This window comes from Pelodiscus sinensis, chromosome 18 (assembly GCF_049634645.1).
Source record: "Pelodiscus sinensis isolate JC-2024 chromosome 18, ASM4963464v1, whole genome shotgun sequence".
In the NCBI taxonomy this organism is placed as follows: Eukaryota; Metazoa; Chordata; order Testudines; family Trionychidae; genus Pelodiscus; species Pelodiscus sinensis.
Window position 1 is genome coordinate 25,054,368 of NC_134728.1, and position 22,934 is coordinate 25,077,301.

General features: G+C 45.3%; 1 protein-coding gene across 2 annotated transcripts in view; it reads right to left on the reverse strand.

The window, feature by feature from the left end:
- The window catches only part of TOP1 (DNA topoisomerase I), a 91,663-nt gene that overhangs the window by 23,254 nt on the left and 45,475 nt on the right, over positions 1-22,934 (reverse strand). Inside the window, exons 4-9 of one of the 2 annotated variants that reach the window (XM_006121884.4) lie at positions 16,861-16,987; positions 15,924-15,979; positions 10,815-10,910; positions 9,306-9,381; positions 6,920-7,020; positions 2,053-2,168 (exon numbers count right to left, since the gene is read on the reverse strand). In XM_006121884.4, coding sequence (XP_006121946.1) covers positions 2,053-2,168; positions 6,920-7,020; positions 9,306-9,381; positions 10,815-10,910; positions 15,924-15,979; positions 16,861-16,987 — 572 coding nt within the window. Of the gene's footprint in view, positions 1-2,052; positions 2,169-6,919; positions 7,021-9,305; positions 9,382-10,814; positions 10,911-15,923; positions 15,980-16,860; positions 16,988-22,934 lie in introns of those variants that run through there. The other variant, XM_075901327.1, reaches the window with a different exon arrangement.

The window sequence follows — 22,934 nt, forward strand, 5'->3', positions numbered from 1 at the left end:
CGTCCCCCGAGGCTTTGCTCCCCGTCTCCCTGGTCTGCTGGGGGGGGCCTCCCCCCAGCAGACCAGGGAGACGGGGAGCAAAGCCGCGGAGGACCCGAGCGGCGGGACCACAGCGTGTCTCGATCCCGCCGCCCGCATCTCCCTGGTCTGCTGGGGGAGAGCGGGGGCGTAGCTAGTGCGCCCCCCCTCCCCCCCGCCAGCAGACCAGGCTTTTCTCCGGGCGCCTGTGGTACAGCAGCTGGGGCGCTGCTGGTTGGTCGCGCAGCGCCGTTCTGGGCGCTAACTGGACCAACCCGGCAGCACCCCAGCTGCTCTGCCCCAGGCGTCCTGATTCATCCGCTACTGGTCAGTTTCAGCAGCGGCTGAATCAGGATGCCTGGGGCAAAGCAGCTCGGGTGCTGCTGGGTTGGTCCAATGGCGCCGAGGAGCGGCGCTACTGGAGCAACCCAGCAGCATCCCAGCTGCTCTGCCCCAGGCGTCCCCAAGTCAGCCGCTGCTGAAACTGACCAGTGGCTGACTACAGGAAGCCCGAGGCAGAGTTGCTCTGCCCCGGCTTCCTGGAATCAGCCGCTGATCAGTTTCAGCAGCAGCTGACTTGGGGACGTCTGGGGTTCGTAAGTTGAATCTGTATGTAAGTCGGAACTGGCGTCCAGATTCAGCCTGTTGAAACTGATCAGCGGCTGATTCCAGGAAGCCCAGGGCACAGCAACTCTGCCTCGGGCTTCCTGTAGTCAGCCGCTGGTCAGTTTCAGCAGCGGCTGAATCTGGACGCCAGTTCCGACTTACATACAGATGCAACTTAAGAACAAACCTACAATCCCTATCTTGTATGTAACCCGGGGACTGCCTGTATGTGTGAACCCACCAACAAATGAAATTAGGGATTCAGGTATCATGGGAACCCATTCCAATGTTCCCAACTCATCAGATACAAAATAGAGTCACAGTAAGTTCTTTTCAGTGACTGGTGATGTCGTATTTAAGTTGGGTTGCAGGATGACAATAGAGCCCTTCTTCTAAGTAAAATTGCTGTGAAAAGGAGCTCTTTTGAGAGCGAGGAAGAAGAAATGGCTGCATCAGAGCTGCACATTCAAGGTCTACTTTTCTGCCTCTTTAGTGCCAGATCTCATTCTTGAGATTACATTATACTCCAGTGCTTGCTGGGAAATATTTTGCATGCATCTCATGAAAACAGCTAATAGTGAGGAATATTTTAAATCCCATTAGCTTATTGAAGAGTCAGCACCATGGTTATTTTTCACTGACTCTTACCTTACAAAAGTCAGTGCCAGAATGGCTACTGTTACCTGTTTAGTAAACTACTGGGAAAGGAAAACCTGGCCCTCTTGATTCACTGCATGCAAATTTGAGATCACATGCAAAAATTTAAGTGAGGGAACTATCTGCCCAGGCTAAAGAATTTACATCAACAAATCATAGCAAGGCAAGGCTCACTTAGGTCAAAGATGATTGAATACATCACACTAGATTAAGATACCCAACAGGATTGCTGTTCATTTAACTGTACCACAAAAATACCCTCTTTGTATAGTCTCGGAGGGGTGGCCGTGTCAGTCTGTATCTGCAAAAACAACGAGGAGTCCTGTGGCACCTTAAAGACTAACAGGTTTATTTGGGCATCAGCTTTCGTGGATGAAAAACACTTCATCGGAAGCACGGAATGGAAATCACAGCAGTAAGAACATATGTACTAGGAACTCAATGAAGACCAGCAATGAAGAAACAGAACTACAACTACATGCTACATAGGTCAGCCATTGTTACTTATGGTGTAAAATATTATCACATGAGCTGTGATATGTGCCCATGTGATAACGGGAGAATAAATACAACTCCTTATTCAATCCAAACAGAGTCTACCAGAGGTTTCCTTGTTTCTACAAAGTGAATTCCTCTTATGATTTCTGGAAGTTGCTTATTCAGGAAATAATTAGACTGGACCACCACCTCACCACTTCGCAAGAGAACATTCACCTACTATTAAGAACACCACCTTCTAACCCAGTAAGCGTGAAACCTTAACAACCTTACCATCAAAGTAAAACTTCACGTTTTCAGGCAGAGGTTCATATGGCGGAGCAAACACAGGGCCTTTGTGCTCTAGGAATTTCCATTTAATGCCTTCAGGATAGCGCTCTTCTTCCCACCTTTAAAAAGAGACCAACAAGCTGATACAAACTCGCTCTACAGTCAGTCTACATAGACCGGGTGACACAAAAACAGTAAGCAACGCTGCTTTGCATTTCAGAGTTCACAACAAGCAGTATGAGGAAAAGCTAAAATACCAACTGCCATCTTTTTGAAAAACGCTGAACAGTCTCTAGATGCAAATTTACATTTTGCACCAAATTTCACACTGCTCTTATGCCACAGTTATAGTCAATTGAGCGGCAGCAGGGATGAGGCTAATCCATCATGTTCTTCACCAAACAAATACATGCATGCATCCTTAAGAAAAATCAGGGACTGATTGCCAGGTATAGTTCAAGCTTCTTTACCACAAACTGTCAGTTTTACAAAGCCCTCCTCTTACTTCTAGTCCAAGATCTCTCCAGAACAATGATGGACAACAGCCGCAAATTATGTGATCACTTTCTGATGTGGACACATGTCCCATTAATGAGAGAGATGACAAAGAGAACCTGATTCTCGCTTGCAACCTAAGCACACTCGGGTGTTTGGAGAATAAATTAATCCACTTTGCCACCTAGAGCTCATTTCCCTTTTTGCATAATAAAAAGAACACATTCTCCAAGCAAGCAAAAAAAAACAAATAAGGACAAAGGTACCCTTTGGCACTTATTGCAAGAATCAATTAGGTCCCATAACAATCATGAGGCATTTCTTTCCAGCTGGGGAAACTGAGGCAAGATTTTTTTTTTCCTGTGGTCATGCAATGGTCAATAACACCTCCAATAACAAACTGAAGAGCCCCAAGTCCTGGCTTCCAGGTAGAGATGTAAAAACTTCTAAAAAATAGTAGCTGCAATGATTAAAATGCAATTGGTTACAATGGTTAAATAAGCTCCCAGCCGTGCGGGAGCTTAACTGTTAAGCTGATGCTTATTGATTCTGGTTATCAGTTAACCAGTTAAACTCTTACATCCCTACTTACTAGTCCTTTGCTCAAACCCCCACCCCACCCTCCTTCCATACATCTGCAATGATCTTTTGTTATTGTGACAATAAGGTAATCGTTTACATACCACTGGTGCAGGATCTCCTGCTGAGAAAATAGACTATTTCACCTAAGCATTTATGCAGCAGGGGGACCCCATTATCCTGTCACGGCATTCGATCTCTTAATCACCGAGCCAACTTGCTGAACAAAAAGTGCCAGGTTTCTCTGTACTGCTCCTGATTCCTGTGTACCCAGCCTCCTAGCCAGTTTCACGCTGTGTTGAGTCATCAGCTGGGAGAAGACTTACATAGACTGGTAGCAACACAGGAAATGCTGTGCACAAGTGCTGGTTACTGCAGCCCTAATTAGATAACAGGATCACTGTACAAGAGACAGGTACCATATAAACATAATAGGGCTTCTCCCTAAAGCAGCCAAAGTGCTTATTAACCTAGTACACGTAGACAATGCTGAAATACAGCCGCAGCCAGAGAGGAGACCAGGAATCAACTGGGGCATCACACCCTGCTATGGTAGGAGGGCATTGCTTTTGGTCAAAGTACCTGGATTGATCCGTTCTTTTAAAGGCATGCAGTGAGACAATCCGTGTCAAGCAGAGCAGACAGAAGCTCAGTTGTGACACGTCTCAGAGTAAAGACACCAACAAACTAAAGGTTTGCTTTCACAACTTTGCAGTTTAGACTACGCAAGTGTGAACTGCAGCACAGACAAAAGTGCTATGTTGTTACTGCCACATGTATGCTACTGGCACGAACCAAAAAGGTGCATTTTAGTTAGTACCAACTCCGCCCTTTTGGGCTCTGTTCATGCAAATTAAATACTTCTTAGTTCTAGCCAGTGGTCTCCACCTGGGGCAGTTACAGTGAGGCACTTTGGTAAGAACTGAACTTCTCACCCCCTGTAGCCTGTACTGCAATGCAATGGAGACATAGATCCAGATTGCAAGAACAACAGCGATTTCTAACCTGAAGTTTCCATCCCTCCAAAGTCCACTCCAGCAAAGAGAAAAGGTTGACTGCTGCATAGTGACTATTTGGCAGAGAGCAGTGATGGTGAAGAGGACAGGAGACCATCCGCTGTTATTGGTGCAGTATTTCAGGATCGATTTGCTACTGTTCCTTTTAACGTTTGTTTCCCTCACTAGCCCCTCCCCAACACGCCTCCTGACATTTCCTTGCAGAGATTCTGTATGTCTGAAGTGTGATGTTGAGTTTAGAGTCATTGTTTTGTAGGCAGACTCCTCTGGTTTGGAAATTGAGTTGCCTGCCTAGTGGGTGTGCCATGCAATAGCCCACTCCAGGCTAGACAACTTCAGACCACAATTCTATGCTCTAGAATCAAACTCATCTTTAAAGACTGGGCTCCCTCTGAGTGTAATAATGACAGCAGCAAGACTATTCAATTCATGTTCCAATTAGGGATGTACTAGGCTGGACAGAAATTGCTCTTTAAGCTAGTGGACACAACAACTTGACTGGAACCCAGGAAACTGCGTTCTATTTGCAGCTCTGCCACTAATCAACTGAGTGACTCTGGACAAGTTATTTCACCTCTGTGTCTCAGTTTCCCCAGCTGGAAAATGGTCACACCATTGCTAGAGTCTGCAAATATCTGCTTTATATCCACAGGATGTGGATATCTGCAGTCCATTTTTGCGGCTGTGGATGCAGGCAGAAATATTTTATCCAGAGACCTGTAAATTTGCATACACCCACTTTATACCCTTGGGTATCCACACCCATAGATGTCAATGTGGATGTATGCAGCTCATTTTTGTAGCCGCGGATACAAATTTTTCATCTGCGCAACGCTCTACCCATTGCTATCATCACCAGGACCAAGCACTACAGAAAAAACACAAATTCAGCTCTTCAGAAAACAGACTGACATGGAACAGGAAATCTTTTGAAGAGATGAGGCTGGAGCTGCACAAGGAGATGAAACCCATTTCAGAAAAGACGAGCTATAAAAAGTTGCAGATGGACTATGTGAACACCAGCAGAAGAACATTCTTACTAACTGCCGGGTTTTGCACTTTCAAATGCAGTATTGCTCAGCAGTCAGCAAAATTTGCACAGTTCTGGCACAGCTAACTGGAATTATGCTGCCAAGACAGGCAAGGAGAAAGTTCCGTGGTCTTCCAAAAAAGAAAGTATGAAAGAAAGGGGGGGAGGGGGTAATGAAATATTAGGATACAGAGACAAAAACAGGAAGGTTTGCTTGAGATAAAGCCGGGGGGGAGAGAGGCTTGTTGGGACAAATGATCTTTTCTTGATCACCAATTCTTTACATTAAAACTGAAATAGATGAAAGCAAGAGCCCAGAAAGAGGTCAGAAAATGAGGAGGAAATTCAAAGAAGAGCACCAGGACATTAAAAAGAGTAAAACCCAAACATACAAGGACATTTGGTGGGCAGGGTTTCATTTGAAACCATGACAATTTGAGTCAAATATTTGATGGCTGAAAACTCTATAAGGAAGACAAGTTATTCTAGGGTGATACAAGGCTTAATGGGGGGGAAATTGAGCAAGGAAGAATGCAGGGTGAGTACCAAGAGGGGTTTCCAACAAGCAGGTCTACTAAAAGAGCAGACTAACCCAAGATAAAAAGAGGTGGACAGAAGTTCCCAAGTTGAGTCACTCAAAAACTTTACAGAGTGCAGAGATGATAGGTGTCCGGAAAAATATTTGAATTTGATGCCAAGCTGTATTAAACTGTAGCAAGTGATGAGGGCCAGTCCTCAAATACATGAATATTCATTACCTTACAAGTACTCTGGGGGCCAGCACTGGACTGAATTAGAGATGCCAGTACACAGCAACTTTTAAAGAAAAATTAATCTGCTGAGTGATTGAACGGACACATACTTCAGGGGAGAGTGACACAGGTGCATTTCATGTCCTGGGCCAGATAATTTTCTCCCTTTTGCATTCAAACTGGAGAATTCAAACGGTAATTTATTTGACATTTAAAAATATAGATCTACAAAGTCGGTGAAAGTTGAATTTCAGTCACTCTAGTTATGCTATTTTTTGGATTCTGCACAGGTTAAAAAAATGCTTCCCATTCCAATTGAATTTCCAGATTGGACAAATTACACCTTAAAAATGCTTAAAAAAACCCCTCAAATAGAATGTCTCCCTTGATCAGCTTTCATTCATGTGTCTTTTTGGTAAGATTCATTTTGTGAAGGGGCAATGTGATGCAGCTGAGATCAGACTGTAATAAAAGGGGGTGAAAGCCAAAATTTATTCAACTGTATCCCTCTACAGTTCAGCTCCAGGATGAAGTGACACAGTACTTAGTCTCCAATTAATATACCTGCACATAAACTCAATCTCCAATAAACAGAGGAGCTTTTTTATTGCCTCATGATAGCAGAAACCCCATGGGTGAGCTCTTAGCACAGGAGCACCAGGGCCGATCGCTATGGGTAGTCTCTGTTTTACAGCCAGCAGAGGATCGACCCAGCATCTTCTGGATTACTTGCTCCAGGATAGGAAGGAAACGAGTTATTTTAAGGCAGCTCAGAAAAGCTGAAAAATGAGTATTTTAGAGTCAAATTTCCAATTTTGTAAAACAAAGAATTAATTTTCTGAAATGAGATTTAAAAAAATGTTATTGAAACAACACATTCAGAATGCAAACCTTGAGTGTCAACAACAGTAAAAGATAATGCCTGTTTCTTTAATCTCTAGTCAGAGCACAGTACAATGGATTGGAGGGTAAACGTAAATTGATCACAGAGATATTACCATTTCCACTTTTGCTCTTCCTCTTTCTTCTGCTTCTTCTTTTTGTTGTCTCCTTCAGGGGCCTTCTTATCTTTGCTCTTAGTTTTCTTGGCTTTGCTGTCCTACAAAGAGAGCGTGAGTAGGAAAGGCAGAATGATTACTAGACTATAACTATGATTTAGTCAACAAGGTACGTAGAAAATAAAAAGGCTCTTACACTAGGTCTACACTAGAAAATATGCAGGTAAAGCAAATCATAGGGGTATGAACTTCTGAGACACTTTTGTTCTGGTAAAAGTCCGAGTGCTACATAGGGATGGATATTGGATAAAGAATGATTCTGCTGGTGTTTTTTATTTTGCACACCAAATCAGTACAAGCCATACTGGCAAAAGCACTTTTCTTCTGGTAGAGTTCCATATACACTAAGGGCTTTTTGCAAGTACAGCAATTTCAGTACAGCTTTTCAGTGCAGACTGAGCCTTAAGAGCTCAGCACGCCAACTGGGACTGCTAAAAGTATATTTCTCACCAGCCTTCCTCTGCCAGCAGATTGAGACCCTGGAGCTCTGTTCCAGCCCAGCAAGCAGCTGTAATCTCTTGTCATTTTAGGAGCTTCAATTTCCTTTCCAACCAGGGCACAGTGTAAGGGCCTATCTATAATGGCTTTTAAAAAGCACTCAGCAGCTGCATTTACACTCCATTGACACTGTTACAGCTAAACCATGTACTGACTTCTTTACCTTTAAATGCATCACATCACCTTTGCCAATACCAAAAATTAATAAAAGCTCCTTTATCCATTGATAAAGGCATCTGAGAAGATGGAGGGTATGCTACATGGATTAGTCTGGGAATGTTAGATCTGATCTACACTTAAAACTTAAGTCAACTTAGCTACAGTGTTCACGGGGGCGAAAAATCTATACCCAGGGACACCACTGCTATGCCATCATAATCCCCTGAAGACAAGTGAGGTCAACAGAAGAATATTTCTGTCAACCTAGCTACAGTTGCTCAGGGAGGTGAAGCTCCTACAGTGAGGGTAAAACCCCTTACGTTACTCTAGGCCAGGGGTTCTCACAACAAATGTTTTAGAGGCCTCATAGTGCGGCCACCAACTCTCCCTGGTGGCTGTACTGATACTTTTCCCAAAAATACTGAATGAGCATTAGGGCAGGGCCGGCCCGAGCCATGTGTACACCCCGGGCCCCGGGAGCGCGGCCCTGCCCTGGGAGTGTGACACATGTTGCTCCGCCCCCGGGCGTGCTGCGCTCCCCCCGCCCTGCGCATGCGTGGCCTTACCTCCGGGCGTGCGGTGCATGCGTGGCCCCGCCCCCACCCGGCCTGGCAGCCCCATGTGGCGCCCCCTACAATGGGGCGCCCCGGGCGGTAGCCCAGTTGGCCCATACCTTGGTAAAACAATTAAATATGCACAGACCCAACCAAATTATTGTGATTTATATTGGTAAAGTTTTTTGGCAGGCTCTGTAATAAAAATAATGCTGCCTCCCCCTTCAGTCCTCCATCCACGTCTTAATGGGCCTTAGGACTTGCTGTGAAAAGTGCTATTTGTACATTTGTTAGTATCACAGCACATTTAGTGTTACATGGAAGGCTATGAAAAATGGTAAGTGATAGTAACAGACATACAAGTATTACTTTTCACAGATAGCTAGTAAGCCTGCTGTGAAAAATGATGTTTGCATGTTCGTTAATAGCACTTTTCTCAGCAAGTCCCAGGATCTATTAAGGCCTAGATGGGAGGGCCAAAGGGGGAGGCAGCAGAGACCCAAGGCAATGGGGGATGGATGGATGCAGACAAGACCATAGGAGGTAATGGGGGGCCCGGGCAAAGGAGGTGAGTGAAGAGCCTCATTGTTTTGTGGCCAGCACGAGGGCCTGATGTCTGGTGCCAGATTAACCACCACCAGGCGGATTTGAACCTAGGATCTCTGAAGCAGAGTATAGGAGTCTCTACCCTCTGAGCTAAAAGCCAGCTGGCTCCCAGCCCATGCTGTAGAGGTCTCTTGCTCTTAACTGTTGCTGTAGTCTAGGTACCACTTGCATTGCTCAGTAACCACACTAGGTGTATGGGTTACACCAGGACTGGGGCTCATTGCCCACAGCCAGAGACCAGAGCTGGGGACAGGAACTATGCTGCCCCAGTCAGGGATTGGAGCCTGCTGACCTGCGGTAGGCTGCATGCACACTAAGGCATTATGCCAGCACAATCCCTCACAGTGTAGACATGGCCACAGAAAGTTTTCTTTTTGAATAAGTCCTAAAATAATCACCAGTTTATTTCAAGGGTAGAAACAGTCCTTAAATTCCTATGGGCTAACAAACAGAACACATTAACTTTCATTGTTCTACAAGATATAACAACTTTGGGCTCTCAAATTTACCTCCTCCTCGGCCTGTTTCCTCTTTTTTGATTTCTTGAGGTCTTCGGTTTTGATTTTCTTGGGTTTATACTCGTCACTGTAAGAGATGGACCAGTTGACACAAATCATCCCTTTGCTTTCTGAAGTGCACTTACATAAGCAGGACGGCTACCACATGCAAATTCACATATTCATTCTCCCGAGCCTCCAAACATAGTGGGGTCCCCACTACGTTCTTCTAAATAAAAAGAGCACTTTTTTGCTGAAATGGATTCAGAAGCTCTACCCTACACTGTGCAGCCGGGAGGTCTTGACACATCTGAAAAGCTTTTGGATTCATCTTTAATATGTAGAGGACTAAGGAAAGAGACAGAGGACTGTTTGTTTAAATACAAAGCACATCTGAAACAGTGATGTGACCAATCCTTAGTTTGTGCAAAGGTTCAGCAAACCTTACTAACTCCAAGTGCATGGGTTTTTGAAGATAAGGAGTCAATTAACAGGCATTATTGGCCACCCAGTGAGAGGAATGCCAGGCAAAGAGTGGAACACTTTACAAGAGATTTTTGAGAAAAAAAAGTCCATCTCACTCATTTTTTCTTGTGACTGCTAACAATCCGTATGTCAGATAACTCCAGTCAGCTCACTTCTTGTGTGGCAGTTAGTTCAACAATGCCATGGCCCAGTGTTAGTGACCTCATAATCCTTCCATGACAGACACGGGACTGGAAGGTCACGAAAACTTATCAAGCAGAAAGCAGTGGCTGACTCTACAGAACAAACTTTTAATGTCACATCCATCTCTTTTTGGTAACTGACAAATACTATGCAACAACAAAAGAAAAATTAGACTGTGGTTATGGCCAGAGTATGGAAACATGACTGTGCTCCTTAACTCACTAGTAGTGATAAGTAGCAGCAGTGATTTACTCAGATGACTCACATTATACAGCTGTGCTCTGCAAAAAAAAGCCCATTTTACTGTGCAATTTCACATGGTCTGTAAGTCTTATATGTATGTTTCGCTTTTGATTTAAAGACCAAATCACTGGGATAATTAATAACATATTTAGACCCTTTAAAAAGAAGAATCCATGCCAAGCAGCACAGACAAAATTTGAGCTGACAAAGCTTTTTCTTCTCCTGTGCAGTCATTTCACCACACAGCACACATTACTGCAGCCACTTAGTGAGCAGTTATGCCCCTCATGCTCAGATTTACATTTTACATTCTTAATGCCCATGTCCCCTTCCTCTGTCTTCTGATTTTAGATTCACTAGCTCTGCAATGCCTAACAGCACCTTTTCCTTCTACACACAGAGCACATTGTAGGATACTTTTTCCAATAGGGTACATGGGTACAATAGAAAAAAAAATACACTTAGATCATTCAGAAACCAAAATATTTTCCAATAAAAAATAAACTGGAACCAGGTCCCCAGACCCATATCCAAATTGTTCATTCTGAAAAACCCAAGGCCCCTCTACACCATTATTTCCACCACAGATGCAGTGTACACGCTACTTACTCATCATCTTCCCGAGGTCTCTTTAGAGGTTTGGAGTCCTCCTTGGGAGAAGCATAATAGCCATCATCATCAGGTTCATCTTTAATACGCGGTGGACTAAGGAAAGAGTCAGAAAATTGTTTAAATAAAACCCACAGAGTCCAATCGTTTTTTGAAAACTGAACCTATTCGGTTTAAAAAGAAAACTGTAAAGAGACACTGCTGGATGGTCTTGGAGAGCAGAGTTCTGTATTTCTCCTTTCACTGCACCAGTAAAGGAAGCTACCCCCCTTATGCACTCTGGGTACACAACTTCCCACACAACTGCTGACACCATCAAAAAGGCCTAAAGCAGTGCAAGGAATATGGCAATATTTTAGGGTCCATCTAGACAGCACCCTTCTGTTGGAATAAGCTATGCAAATTGCATAGCTTACTCCGAGTCTAAGTTGAAAGAGCTTAATTCGAAATTTGGCAGTGTCTACAGAGTGCTAAATTTCAAAATAAGACACTATTCCAACAAATCCCTTAACCCTCACGGAAAGAAGGTTACAGGGACACCGGACTAGCATGCCTGCTATTTCGGGAAATAGTGGACACTTAAAGATGCGGCATTGCTATTTTGGGATAATTTGGTATCCCGAAATAGCAACACAGTCTAGACGCACCCTTAGTTGTTAAGATTAGGATTCCACATTACTCTGAGGCTTCAAACATGCAGCATAACATTACATTTATTTCATCTAGATAGGAAATAACTAATTACTGTAACTTTATTTTCAATACCTAAGCTGCAAGAAACTAACCTGTGCCTGCTCCCCCCTCCCGCTTCCAGACAGACAACATGTATATTAAATTAGGCATAACATTTTCGTAATGTTTCATGATGGTAGCAGTAGGAATAATGTTAAGACCTGATTTTAAAAGAGAGACTGTCTTTTTAATTAACTTGTGTCTAATTTTCAGCCTTTGCTTTTGTAAATAGCATTTCACGTATCTTTATAAAACACATGCACTGCAAAAGGAATCAGAAATCTATTTCTGAAATGCCCTAAATGCAATTCTGGTCAGGTAGGCAACTCTAAGAGCACCATCTTGAGCTTCCCTATTCACATTCCCTCAAAGGATTTCTGTACCAAATTAACTCAGTTTCCAAGTCAACACTCAGATTTCATTATTGGGCGGGATGGGAAAAGAGAAAATCAAGCAGCAGTCTGCATTGTACATCACCCCCAGAAAGAGACATTCTGGAATCTTTATTTAGCTGGCAATTGTGTTGATGAGGCAGAACAGGACAGTTTGCTCTTTCACAGCTGTATAGCTTCTGTGGCGCTAGCAGATGTAACTCACAAGACAGAGAACAGATACCTGCTTTAGCAAGGAGCCATTTTTATGGCATTTCTTATAACTAACAAGATTTTTCAAACGTCTCTGCAAGCTTAAATATCACCATGGAGAAAAAAGTATTCATTTTCCCTGTACAATTTATTCTCCCTGGAAGTTAAAGCTCTCTGGCTTTTTATTATTACAATAATCATCACTAATTAGTAAAATGTTGTCTGCCTAATATAAGGAAACTTAATATAGAAAGATCTCCAAGCACTTGGCAACAAGAGGAAATTACACTGGAGACAGACAGTACAATCTGAATAAACACAGTAACCACAGTGTTCCTGAATACACATCTACCCCGCCCAGGATGTAATATCCCCCCACATCCTCCAAATCTTATTTTCGGTAGTTTTGATTTTTTTTTTTTTTAAAAAGGTGACATACCTCTAGTGAGCTTGGCAATGCAACATCAGTGCATTCTCTTATCAACAGTGAGAAACAGGGAAAAAAAGGCTTGGGGGACAGGCATGAGGAGGGAATAATGTCCAGGTTCCAGAGTGCTGCAGTAGGAACCTATGCTGAGCTAATTACATTTGCGTGGGAGGGCCAAGTGCCCCCAGCCAAGGTAAAGTTGTGCACTAAGGACACTAGGCTAGCTATACTGACAGGAGGGGTTCCCCGCTAAGCATAGATAATCCACATCCCAGAGAGATGGCAGCTCGGTTGATGGAAGAATTTAAGTCAGATTAACTACAGTGCTCAGAAACATGGACTTTTCACAGCTCTCAGCAATAAAGCTGGGTCAGCCTACTTTTTTACTGCAGACCTGACCTAAAATGCATGTTTAGTGAAACCATGACAATGCTCAATGTGTCTGACTAAAGTCATAGTGTTAGAAGGGACGCCAAGAGTCATTTACTCGTGGTCCCCAACGTGGTGCCCGCGGGCGACATGGCACCCGCCGGGGCATTTATGTGTGCCGTCGAAACATCTGGGCTGGTCCCACCACCAGCATGTGGCACATGCGTGGTGCCAACCCCAGGTGTGTGGCACATGGGCGGCCCCTGCCCCGGGTGCGCAGCACATGCGCAGTGCCAGCCACGGACACGTGAGCAGCCCCGCCCCCAGAAGCGCAGCAGCCACGAAAGGTTGGGGACCACTGATCTACTCGAACCCCCTGCCAAGAGGCAGGATTTATGGTGTCTAAACCAGGGGTCTCCAACCTTTTTAACCACAAGATCACTTTTTCAATTTAAGTGCAATGTAAGATCCACCTCAAGCACAAATACCCTTGCCCCACTTCCTTCCTGTCCCCTTCAAGGCCCCGCCCCATCTCCAACCCTTCTCCAAGGCCTCACCTTGCTCACTCTATTCCCCTTCCTCCTCCATCCTCACTCACTTGCACCAGGCTGGAAAAGGGGGTTCAGGCTTTGGTCTTGGGCCAAGGGGTTTGGTGTGTGGGAGGGGCCTGGGGCTTAGCCCAGGGTGGGGGATTGGGGTCCAGGAGGGGTTTCACGGTGCAAGCTGTGGGAAGGAGTTTGGGTCCGGGGAGGGGGGAGAACTCACGTCTGGGGCAGGAGGTTGGATGTAGGGATGGGATAGGGGTTCAGGAAGCAGGCTCTGGCTGGGCACCATTTAACTGAGATGGCTTCCAGGTGGTGGAGCAGTGGAGTTAAGGCAGGCGTACTCCTGCCCTGGGCCTGCATGGCTCCATGGTGCTGTCCCATATCTACTGGCACTGAGCCCTCAGCTTTTATTAGCTATGATTCCCCATTACAGATCGATGAGAGCTGCAGAAGTGGTGTCTGCAGGCATGGACAGCATACGGAGACCCTCTGTTCTGCCTCTCTCAGGGGCTGCAGGGACATGCCAGCCACCTCCAGGAGCAGCAATTACCACAGGGATAATGACTCCAGCCATGACAGGTTAGGCATGTTAGAACTCACTACTCATAGAATTAAATATAAGCGTAAGATAAATGAAAATTATGAAATGCACAGAACAGTCAAAAACAAAAAATAATCCACTTTGCAAGCAGTAAAAGGAGTAACAACAACCCACCTGTGTGTTGGCTCGGGAAATGAGAGGGAAGGACAGTGTGTGTTTGTGAGAATGACAAACACACACAGAGAGTGAGTGAGTCAGAATTGCATTGCCAAGCTCCCTCTATCTCCATCTCTCTGTGGAGAGAGAAGGTACAGGAGTGGGTGGGGAGAGGGACACCCTGAAATCAGCATCCCCACTTCTCCCTCCCATATGGTGCACAGAGAACAGGAGGCTCCCGGGGGGCGGGGAAGCTCCAAGGCAGAGGGCAGGAGCAGTAGGACAGTGGATGAGGGGCAACTGAATTGCCAGTGCTTGATGACTGACTTGGCCAGGAAGCTAAGATCACCAGTCAGAGGCTCCAAGATCTACCAGTAGATCAGGATCTACTGGTTGGTGACCAATGGTCTAAGCCATCTATGACAGATGGCTATCCAGCTTCCTTTTGAAAACCTCAGGTGAAGAGCTTCCCTAAACTCTGTAGGCAGTACATTAACCCCTTCTGATGGAACAGATACCATGGCCCATATTAGGTACTTATGGTAGTTTTTACTGTCTTATTACTTTTTATACTTCCAAGATAGTAGTTTCAAAAGGTGATTGGAGAGGGGCATTTCTCTTTCCTCTACCAAGTCAGAAAATGGTTAAATGCAGAATCTGCACATTCAGTTTCCAAGCAGCAGTATTTGAAAGCTCCCTGTACAAGGGACATTCAAAGTAAGCACATGATTCTAATCAGTTAGACCACACCACAGGCAGGCTCCTCTCATGACTCTCCCTCCCACAATTCCACTTCAGACCAAGGTGAAACGGGGATGAATTCTCAGTAATAAAACTAAAGAGACATGCACAAAAGGGGAGAGGGGGTGTTTCCCGGCCCTTGATCTAATCTGCTTCCAAAGCAGCAGATCTATTTTAATGCATAGCAGATGGTCACACACCCCGAACTGAAAAACATACAAAGTCACTGGGCTCAGATGTGTGATCTGAGAACTAGATTTATAAGGAGTAAACAAGGAAATCTTTGTTTGTCAGATGTTAAAAAATAAATTGTACTTCCATTAAATATTCAAAAGTAACAGCACTACAGGTAAATCTTGTGGCAACTGAATTGAAGCCATATTCATGGAGTCTAGATGGTTCTTTAAGGATTAGAAGGTCAATGTGTAGAATAGAATAAGTGACAAATTTTCTTGGGTTTTTTTTGGTTGCTTAATTTTAATAAGTGACCTATCTGCAATTTACAAAGTAGGGCTTCTAGTCCATTGGTCTTGCTTTAGTTTAGCAATATCAACTCCAACTCCAAAAGACAAAATGCATAATGAGAGCCAAATGCTTGCTAAGATCCCACTATAAAGTTGATGCAAGGACTTCTACTAGCCACATAACACCATTTATAGGAGTTTATTCTGCCCATGGTTCAACCTCATTTCCAGATAACTGGACAAAAGCATTCAAGAATCCACTGTAGGCAACACTCCTGCATGCACAGAATAGACTAGATGCCCTAACAGGTCTATTACTGATTTCTGGGATCCCAGTCAATTACCCAAAAGTTCATCCATTTGCTTGAGAGGGGAGGATCTTTATGGGAGGGGGAGGTTGCTGAAATAACAGTGCTTCTGCTGCCACAAACCAGATGGGAGGAGACATAACACTGAGGATTGGGGGAAGAGAGAGAAAGAGAAGGAGGAAACAAACAAAATCATGACAAGCTGCTGCATCAGATTACAGACCCAAGACTCACTCTCTTACCTGGAAAAACCATTTTCCTTTTCCTTCTTTATTTTAACCTCACCAGACGATTTGCTCTGAAAGAAAAAGTGACAGGTCAATATAAGATCGTGACAGGTCAATTCAGCCTCCAAACCAAACGGGAGAGAGACCCTTCAGCAGGAAATACGTGCATGACTACTTGCAACTTTGCCCTTTCAGCACTGATTGAGCACACCCAGGATGCCCACATTTTTGTTATCAGCTATGTCCTGGTCCTCCATTAGTGTCAGTTGGCAGAGGTGAAGCGTAGTTATCACTACAGTATCTGCTACATCTTATACTAGGCAACTGCATCCTGCTGTTGTATGAACTTAATCTAAATTGATCTTTGACTATTATGGATCTAAACTGGACACGGAGTTCAGAGTGGAATTACAATAGGAAAGATATAAAGCGAGATCCTTAGCTGGTGTAAGGAGGCACAGTTCCACTGCTATCAGTGGAACTATGTCCATTTACAGCAATTGAGAATGTGGCCCTTAGTCTATGTCTACACAGCAGCATTATTTCCGAATAACAAAGAGCATGTCTACACTGCAAGCCATTATTTTGAAATAACAGCAAATTGGAGGACTTCTTACTCCTACTCCTGTAACCCTCATTTAACAAGGAGTAAGCGAAGTTGAAAGGAGAGAGTTCTTCCTTCGACTTCCTGCTGTGCAGACAGTGCCTAAAGCCAAGCTATTTCGACTTAAGCTATACAATTGAGGTAGCTCAAGTTGCGTAGCTTAATTTGGATTTAGCTCTACTGTGTAGATGTGCCCTCTGAGTTTGTGGCTTATGCGATATTGAGCTTTAAGTCCCAGAGGTTAGTTCTCACTACCAGATAACTAAAAACCAGAAGGAACGTGGTCTTCATGTAGTACACCAGTTAAAGAACTTCCTCTTTCCCACACGCATTGAAAGATCTATGTACCTTTTCTTCCTTTCGTTTCTCCTTGTCTCGATCTTTGTGTTTGTCTTTGTGTTTCTCTGAGCTGCCATCTTTGTGTTTGGTTTTCTCCTTCTCTTTATGTTTTTTCTCCGAGGAATCTTTGTGCTCACTGCAAGATAGAAGAGTCAGTTCAATGAAGGGCCCTCAAGAGGTTTGAACAACTTACAGTGCTTAATGAACCCCTGAGGCATGAAACTTACAATCCGATGAAATAAGGATTAGTCACAATAGCAGGAAGACACAAGAAGACAGTCAGATGCACAGTATTTACTTTCTTCAGAAGGGGAAGAATGTACATGGGGTAAAACTGTAGCTGCTAAATGTTTCAAATCAGGATAACAGCATCCGTCCGTCAGTGCCAGAGAAAAAAATCACAACATGATGCATTTACCAAGGCTGAGTCTCCGGTTTGGCTCTTCACTGCTCTGTTTCCAATTAAATTCTGAAAGGTCACAAGTGAAGCAATATTGATAGGCATATTCCAGTCCTCTGTGGACATTTGTTTAGATAGCAAGTAATATAAGTTCTGTAGTTTTTACATTTTTATCCAGGGAGCTAAATTTACTTTATAAACATTTGGTAGGTGATGTGATTATTCGTCTATCAACAAAGAAGAAACTGAGGCAGAGAAAAGTTGGAGACATGACTCAGATTACACTAAATCAAATAAGCTCAGCAGCCCCTAATTCCTAGCTGCTTGCTCTAACAAGGCCTCACTGAACCCCTCTCAAAACCACTAAGTAGCTCAGCCCGGTTGGTGCTCTGCTCTGGAGAAGCTCAGGTTGAAACAACAATTACAAGTCAGGACAGGAGCGTACGGACAGAGATGTTACTGCGCCTAGTTTAAGCACATGCTATTAATTCATTGCTGCTTAGACTCAAGTGCCACAGCATTACCAATCAAGTGTCCAAAAATAATGAATGAGACTGCAAAGTCAGGATTTAAAAAGGAATTAAAAAAAAAATCAAGGTTCATTTTAATTCCCCATTTTGGTTTCTGAGTCTGTAGGACAGGCCTCAGCAAAATACGGCCCCGCGGGCCGGATCCAGGCTGCAAACCTTGTGGGGAGCCCCAGACAGGCTCCCTGCTTGTCTCGCCTCACCCACGTGCTGCTCAGAAGCGCAGATGCAGGGCGGTTTCACTTTAAAAATTGAGCCCCAAGGGAAGGGGGGAAAAACTTTAGGAGCTGCTCCTGCCCCCAGCACAATCCTATTGGCTGGCTTCTGGCCAGAAACTGGCCAATGGGAGCTGCCTGTTTCAGTAACAGGCAGCCACAAAGCACTAGGAGCTGATAGTTATTCACAGATCACATGGCTGCAGCCTGTGCAGGAGTGGAGCAGTCAGGGAGGCTGATTCAAGAGCGGGCTGCTGGCTGGTGGTCTTCTGGCCAGAGCCTGCCTCTGGCACCCCAGCCCCTCCCTTCCCCAACCCTCTGCCCCCCACTCCTGCCCCCCTACTCCAAATCCTCTGCCCCCTCCTACACCTCCTCCTAGATCCAGCACCCTAGTCCCCTGCCCCAGATCACAGTCCTCTCCTGCCCTAGCTCACAACCCAAACCCCTGCACCCCAATTCCCAGCCCTAGCTCATAAGCCAATCCCCTGAACTCCAGTCCAGTGCTCCAGGTCACAACTGTCTCCTTCACCCAAACTCCCCACTCTGGCCCTCACCCCAAGCTCCCTTCTGCACCTAGCCTCCATCCCAGGTCCTGCTCCTCCTCCATTAATATCATGGAAGAGTGCGGCTCCTGACCACTTTCCAAATTTTTTGAGTGCCCCCCCCCCCCCATCAAAAATTACTGTCCACCCCTGCAATGGGATATAGTCTGATCACATTCTCAAGTTTTTTCATTGCAATTATGAGGGCTAGAAGCTTCCATTTAAGGGGGGGAGGGGGGGGGGGGGGAAGAAGCCGAGAGTCTCATATAGTTACTTGATCCCAAGAGTTGTAGTTTTATGAAACACAAACATCTCAAGACTCAGGTTTTTTAAAAAAAAAGTCATAAGAGTTGCCTACGCAGAGATTAGCAACACTGTTCTTGAAGCCAAGCAGCAACTCTAGTTGAACAGGTCTCAGAGGGTATGTCTACACTACCCTCCTAATTCGAACTAGGAGGGTAATGTAGGCATACCGCACTTGCAAATGAAGCCCGGGATTTGAATTTCCCGGGCTTCATTTGCATGAAGCCGGCCGGCGCCATTTTTAAATGCCGGCAGTTCGAACCCCGTGCCGCGCGGCTACACGCGGCACGGAGTAGCTAGTTCGGATTAGGCTTCCTAATCCGAACTAGCTACTCCGTGCCGCGTGTAGCCGCGCGGCACGGGGTTCGAACTGCCGGCATTTAAAAATGGCGCCGGCCGGCTTCATGCAAATGAAGCCCGGGAAATTCAAATCCCGGGCTTCATTTGCAAGTGCGGTATGCCTACATTACCCTCCTAGTTCGAATTAGGAGGGTAGTGTAGACATATCCAGATATACTTGTTTACAGGACTGTACACAGTCCCATTAAGATCGAAGGAAAAAGCCATGGTTCACTGCAAGACAGAAACGGGAGGAAATGACTAGGCTCAGGCTAGGGATGGTGAAACACCAACTGAACTGCCTTGTTTGTCCTGACAGTTTGCAGGCCCAGTTCTAACTCCCATAATGTCTCTTTTAACCCGGTTATCCTTCACTGTTTAACTCAGAAAGATCCTTGCTTAGTCCTTACTGAAATATTTTCCATCACTTCTTGGGCCCAACCTATGTATCAGACAAACCCCAGAGCCTAACCAGTGACAGCCCTCGGCCACAACACCTGGGGCTCTTGGGTGTTGCAATAATACAAACAATACAATAAATAATACACAGCTTTATGAAAATGTATGCCGCTTCCTTATTTCAGCCATTTAGCACTCAACTGCAAGTAAAAATACTTTGGATGGTGCCAGATAGTCTGCAAGTCTAAACACTACTGAAAGAAATCAGTGTTATTCATCACCCAGAAAGGTTGTGTGATATAAAGAAAGAGGCAACTAAAGTTACAATACAGATTTATTCACACTTGTTGGATTGCAGAGAAAAACCTTACTTGAACCTCATCATACCTGTATGCATACCACTCCTCTGAACTCCTCAGGACTAGCGTTGCCAGGTAGACCCCGCCAAAAAAACAAACAAACCCAGACACACTTGATCGGAGGGGGAGGGCGAGGGAGGGAGGGGGAAAGAGGAGGAGAACCGGCCAGGAGGGGGGCAGGACTGGCCAGGAGGTGGGTGGGGCGGGAAGCAGAGTTGCGGCGGGGGAGCGGGGGAGGGCAGGTGTCCGGGGGTCGCGGGGCTAGACGGGAGGAAGAGGGTGGAGGTAAGAAGAGGGGGGGGGGGGGGGCGGGAAGCAGAGCTGGCAGGGTGTGTGTGTGTGTGTGTCCATGTGTGTGTCCGTGTGTGTGTCCATCCGTCCAGGGGCCACGGGATTGGCTGGGAGGAAGGGGGAGGCTCCTGGGAAGCAGAGCTGGTGGGGGGGGGGGGGGGAGGGGGGCGGCTGCGGGGCTGGACAGGAGGATGGGAAGCAGACCTGGCTGGGGTGGGGGTGGGGTGCAGCCACTGGCCACAGCCCTTTGGGCCGCACCCCCGGCAGACACTCCCTTTAGTTGCGAGCAGAAGCCAGGCAGCGGAGGGGCTGGGAGCCACTCCCCCCGCATGGCTTTTGCACGCAACCAGAGGCTCCCAGTTCTGAGGCAGGGTCGCAAATGGCGCTGGGAGCCTCTGGTCGCATGCAGAAGCTGGGCGGGGGGAGTGGCTGGGAGTCCCGCCGCCCGCCCTGCCCGGCTTTTGCACACAACCACAGGGCTCCCAGTGCCAATTGTGGCCCCGCCTCCCAGTTGCTCCTCCGCCCCTGTCAGGCTTCCATCCGGCGCCCAGCCGGAAATTCAGAAAATTCTGGACATTGCACATGTCCTGTATTTTCTGAATTTTTCTACCTGAAAGACGGTGCAAATACCGGATTGTCCAGTAGAAAACCAAACACCTGGCAACCCTACTCAGGACAGGAGTTGCACTTGCTAACGGTCTAGCTAAAGGCCCATGCGCCAAATGCCATAATGTAGTATCTACATCTCTCTCCAAAATCGAAGCAGTTAAGGAGGAAGATTCCAGTTCTGATGGCACTTTATGTCAAGCAACATCTAAATGGATTTTGACTCTACTGCACACCCAGTACAGTGCAGAGTGCTGGAAAATTGTCAGTGCATTCTCCAGACAAACTGGAGAAATGGTCTGAGGTAAATAGGATGAAATGTAATAAGGACAAATGCAAAGTGCTCCACTTAGGAAGGAACAATCTGTTTCACACCTACAGAATGGGAAGCGACTGTCTAGGAAGGAGTACGGCAGAAAGCGATCTAGGGGTTATAGCGGACCACAAGCTAAATATGAGTCAACAGTGCGACACTGTTGCAAAAAAAGCAAACATGATTCTCAGACGCATTAACAGGAGTGTTGTGAGTGAGCAAGACATGAGAATTACACTCTACTTTCCGTTGATTAGGCCTCAATTGAAGTATTGTGTCCAGTTCTGGGCACTACATTTCAAGAAAGATGGAGAAACTGGAGACGGTCCAGAGAAGAGCAATAAGAATGATTAAAGGTCTAGAGAACATGAAGCTGCGAGGGAAGATGGAAAGAACTGGGCTTGTTTAGATTAGAAAGGAAAAGACTGAGAGCGGACATGATAGCTGTTTTCAAGTATCTAAAAGGATGTCACAAGGAGGAGGGAGAAAAATTATTCTCCTTGGCCTCTGATAAGGCAAGAAGCAATGGGCTTAAACTGCAGCCAAGGTGGTGGGGGAGTTAGATTGGACATTAGGAAAAAAACTTCTGTCAGGGTGGTTAAACACTGGAATAAATTGCCTAGGGAGGTAGTGGAATCTCCACCTCTGGAGATATTTAAGAGCAGGTTAGACATCTAACAGGGATGGTCTACTCTAGACAGTGCTTGGTCCTGCCACGAGGGCAGGGGACTGGACTCGATGACCTCTTGAGGTCCCTTCCAGTTCTAGTGTTCTATGATTCATTGGGCAGTCTCTCTTATTGCTGGTCCAGAACAGTAAGAATATAAAGCTTATTTCACATTGGCTGGAGGTGGTCATTTCACTAATTTAATACGAGCATCTCCTAATAAAAAGTCTCCAGATAAAAGTCAGTCTTCATTTAACTCTCCGGTGACAGGCTTAGACTAGTGGAACAGTGTACAAGAGGGCCTACATACTGAACAAGATTAAGCATTTCTGGAGTGCCACAGATAGGCATGCCATACCATGGATTGTTTGTTGGCACAGATTTAAAGATCACGTACTACAGATCATGTTTAAGCTGTGTGATCAGTTCAGCAGTACATACAAAAACTTGACACTGGATTTGAGAAGTCAACTGGATGCCTGCTACTGTGACACTGAATCTGAGAAATGTATCCGAGGTAACAAAACAAGTATCTTGTCCCCATCCTCTCCCTTGGTGCCCCTGAAACTCAGGACAACACCTGCGTCCCTCTTCCATTGCTTTAACAAGCTGTGTTCCTTTGACATACAAATCTGTGTTACTAAGAATCTAATATTGATCTCACAAAAGCTTGGAAATGGACTTAAATATCTTGATCTGTTACGTTTGGATGGATATTTTATACATGTATCTGATCTATGGAGATTAAAATACTAGTCACATTCAGATAGCCATATCGAAAAGGAACAATTACAAGACAGGCAAAGCATTTTTATGCAAATTAATATTACTACAACAATGGCAAATTTCTGAGACCAATGACTTTCCTAAAGCTAAGGAGTTGGATTGAGTCAGATACACTTTACCAACTGACATAATGCATGCATCTGATAAAGTGGCTTTTACCCCACAAAAGCTTATGCCCAAATAAATCTGTTTGTCTTTAAGGTGCCACAGGACTCTTGCTTTTTGAGACACAGATTAACATGGCTACCCCTCTGAGACTTTACCAACTGAATGAGAAAAAGAGAACATTCACTGACACTCCCCCTCCCCCTTTTTTTGACAGAAGGAGAAATAGAA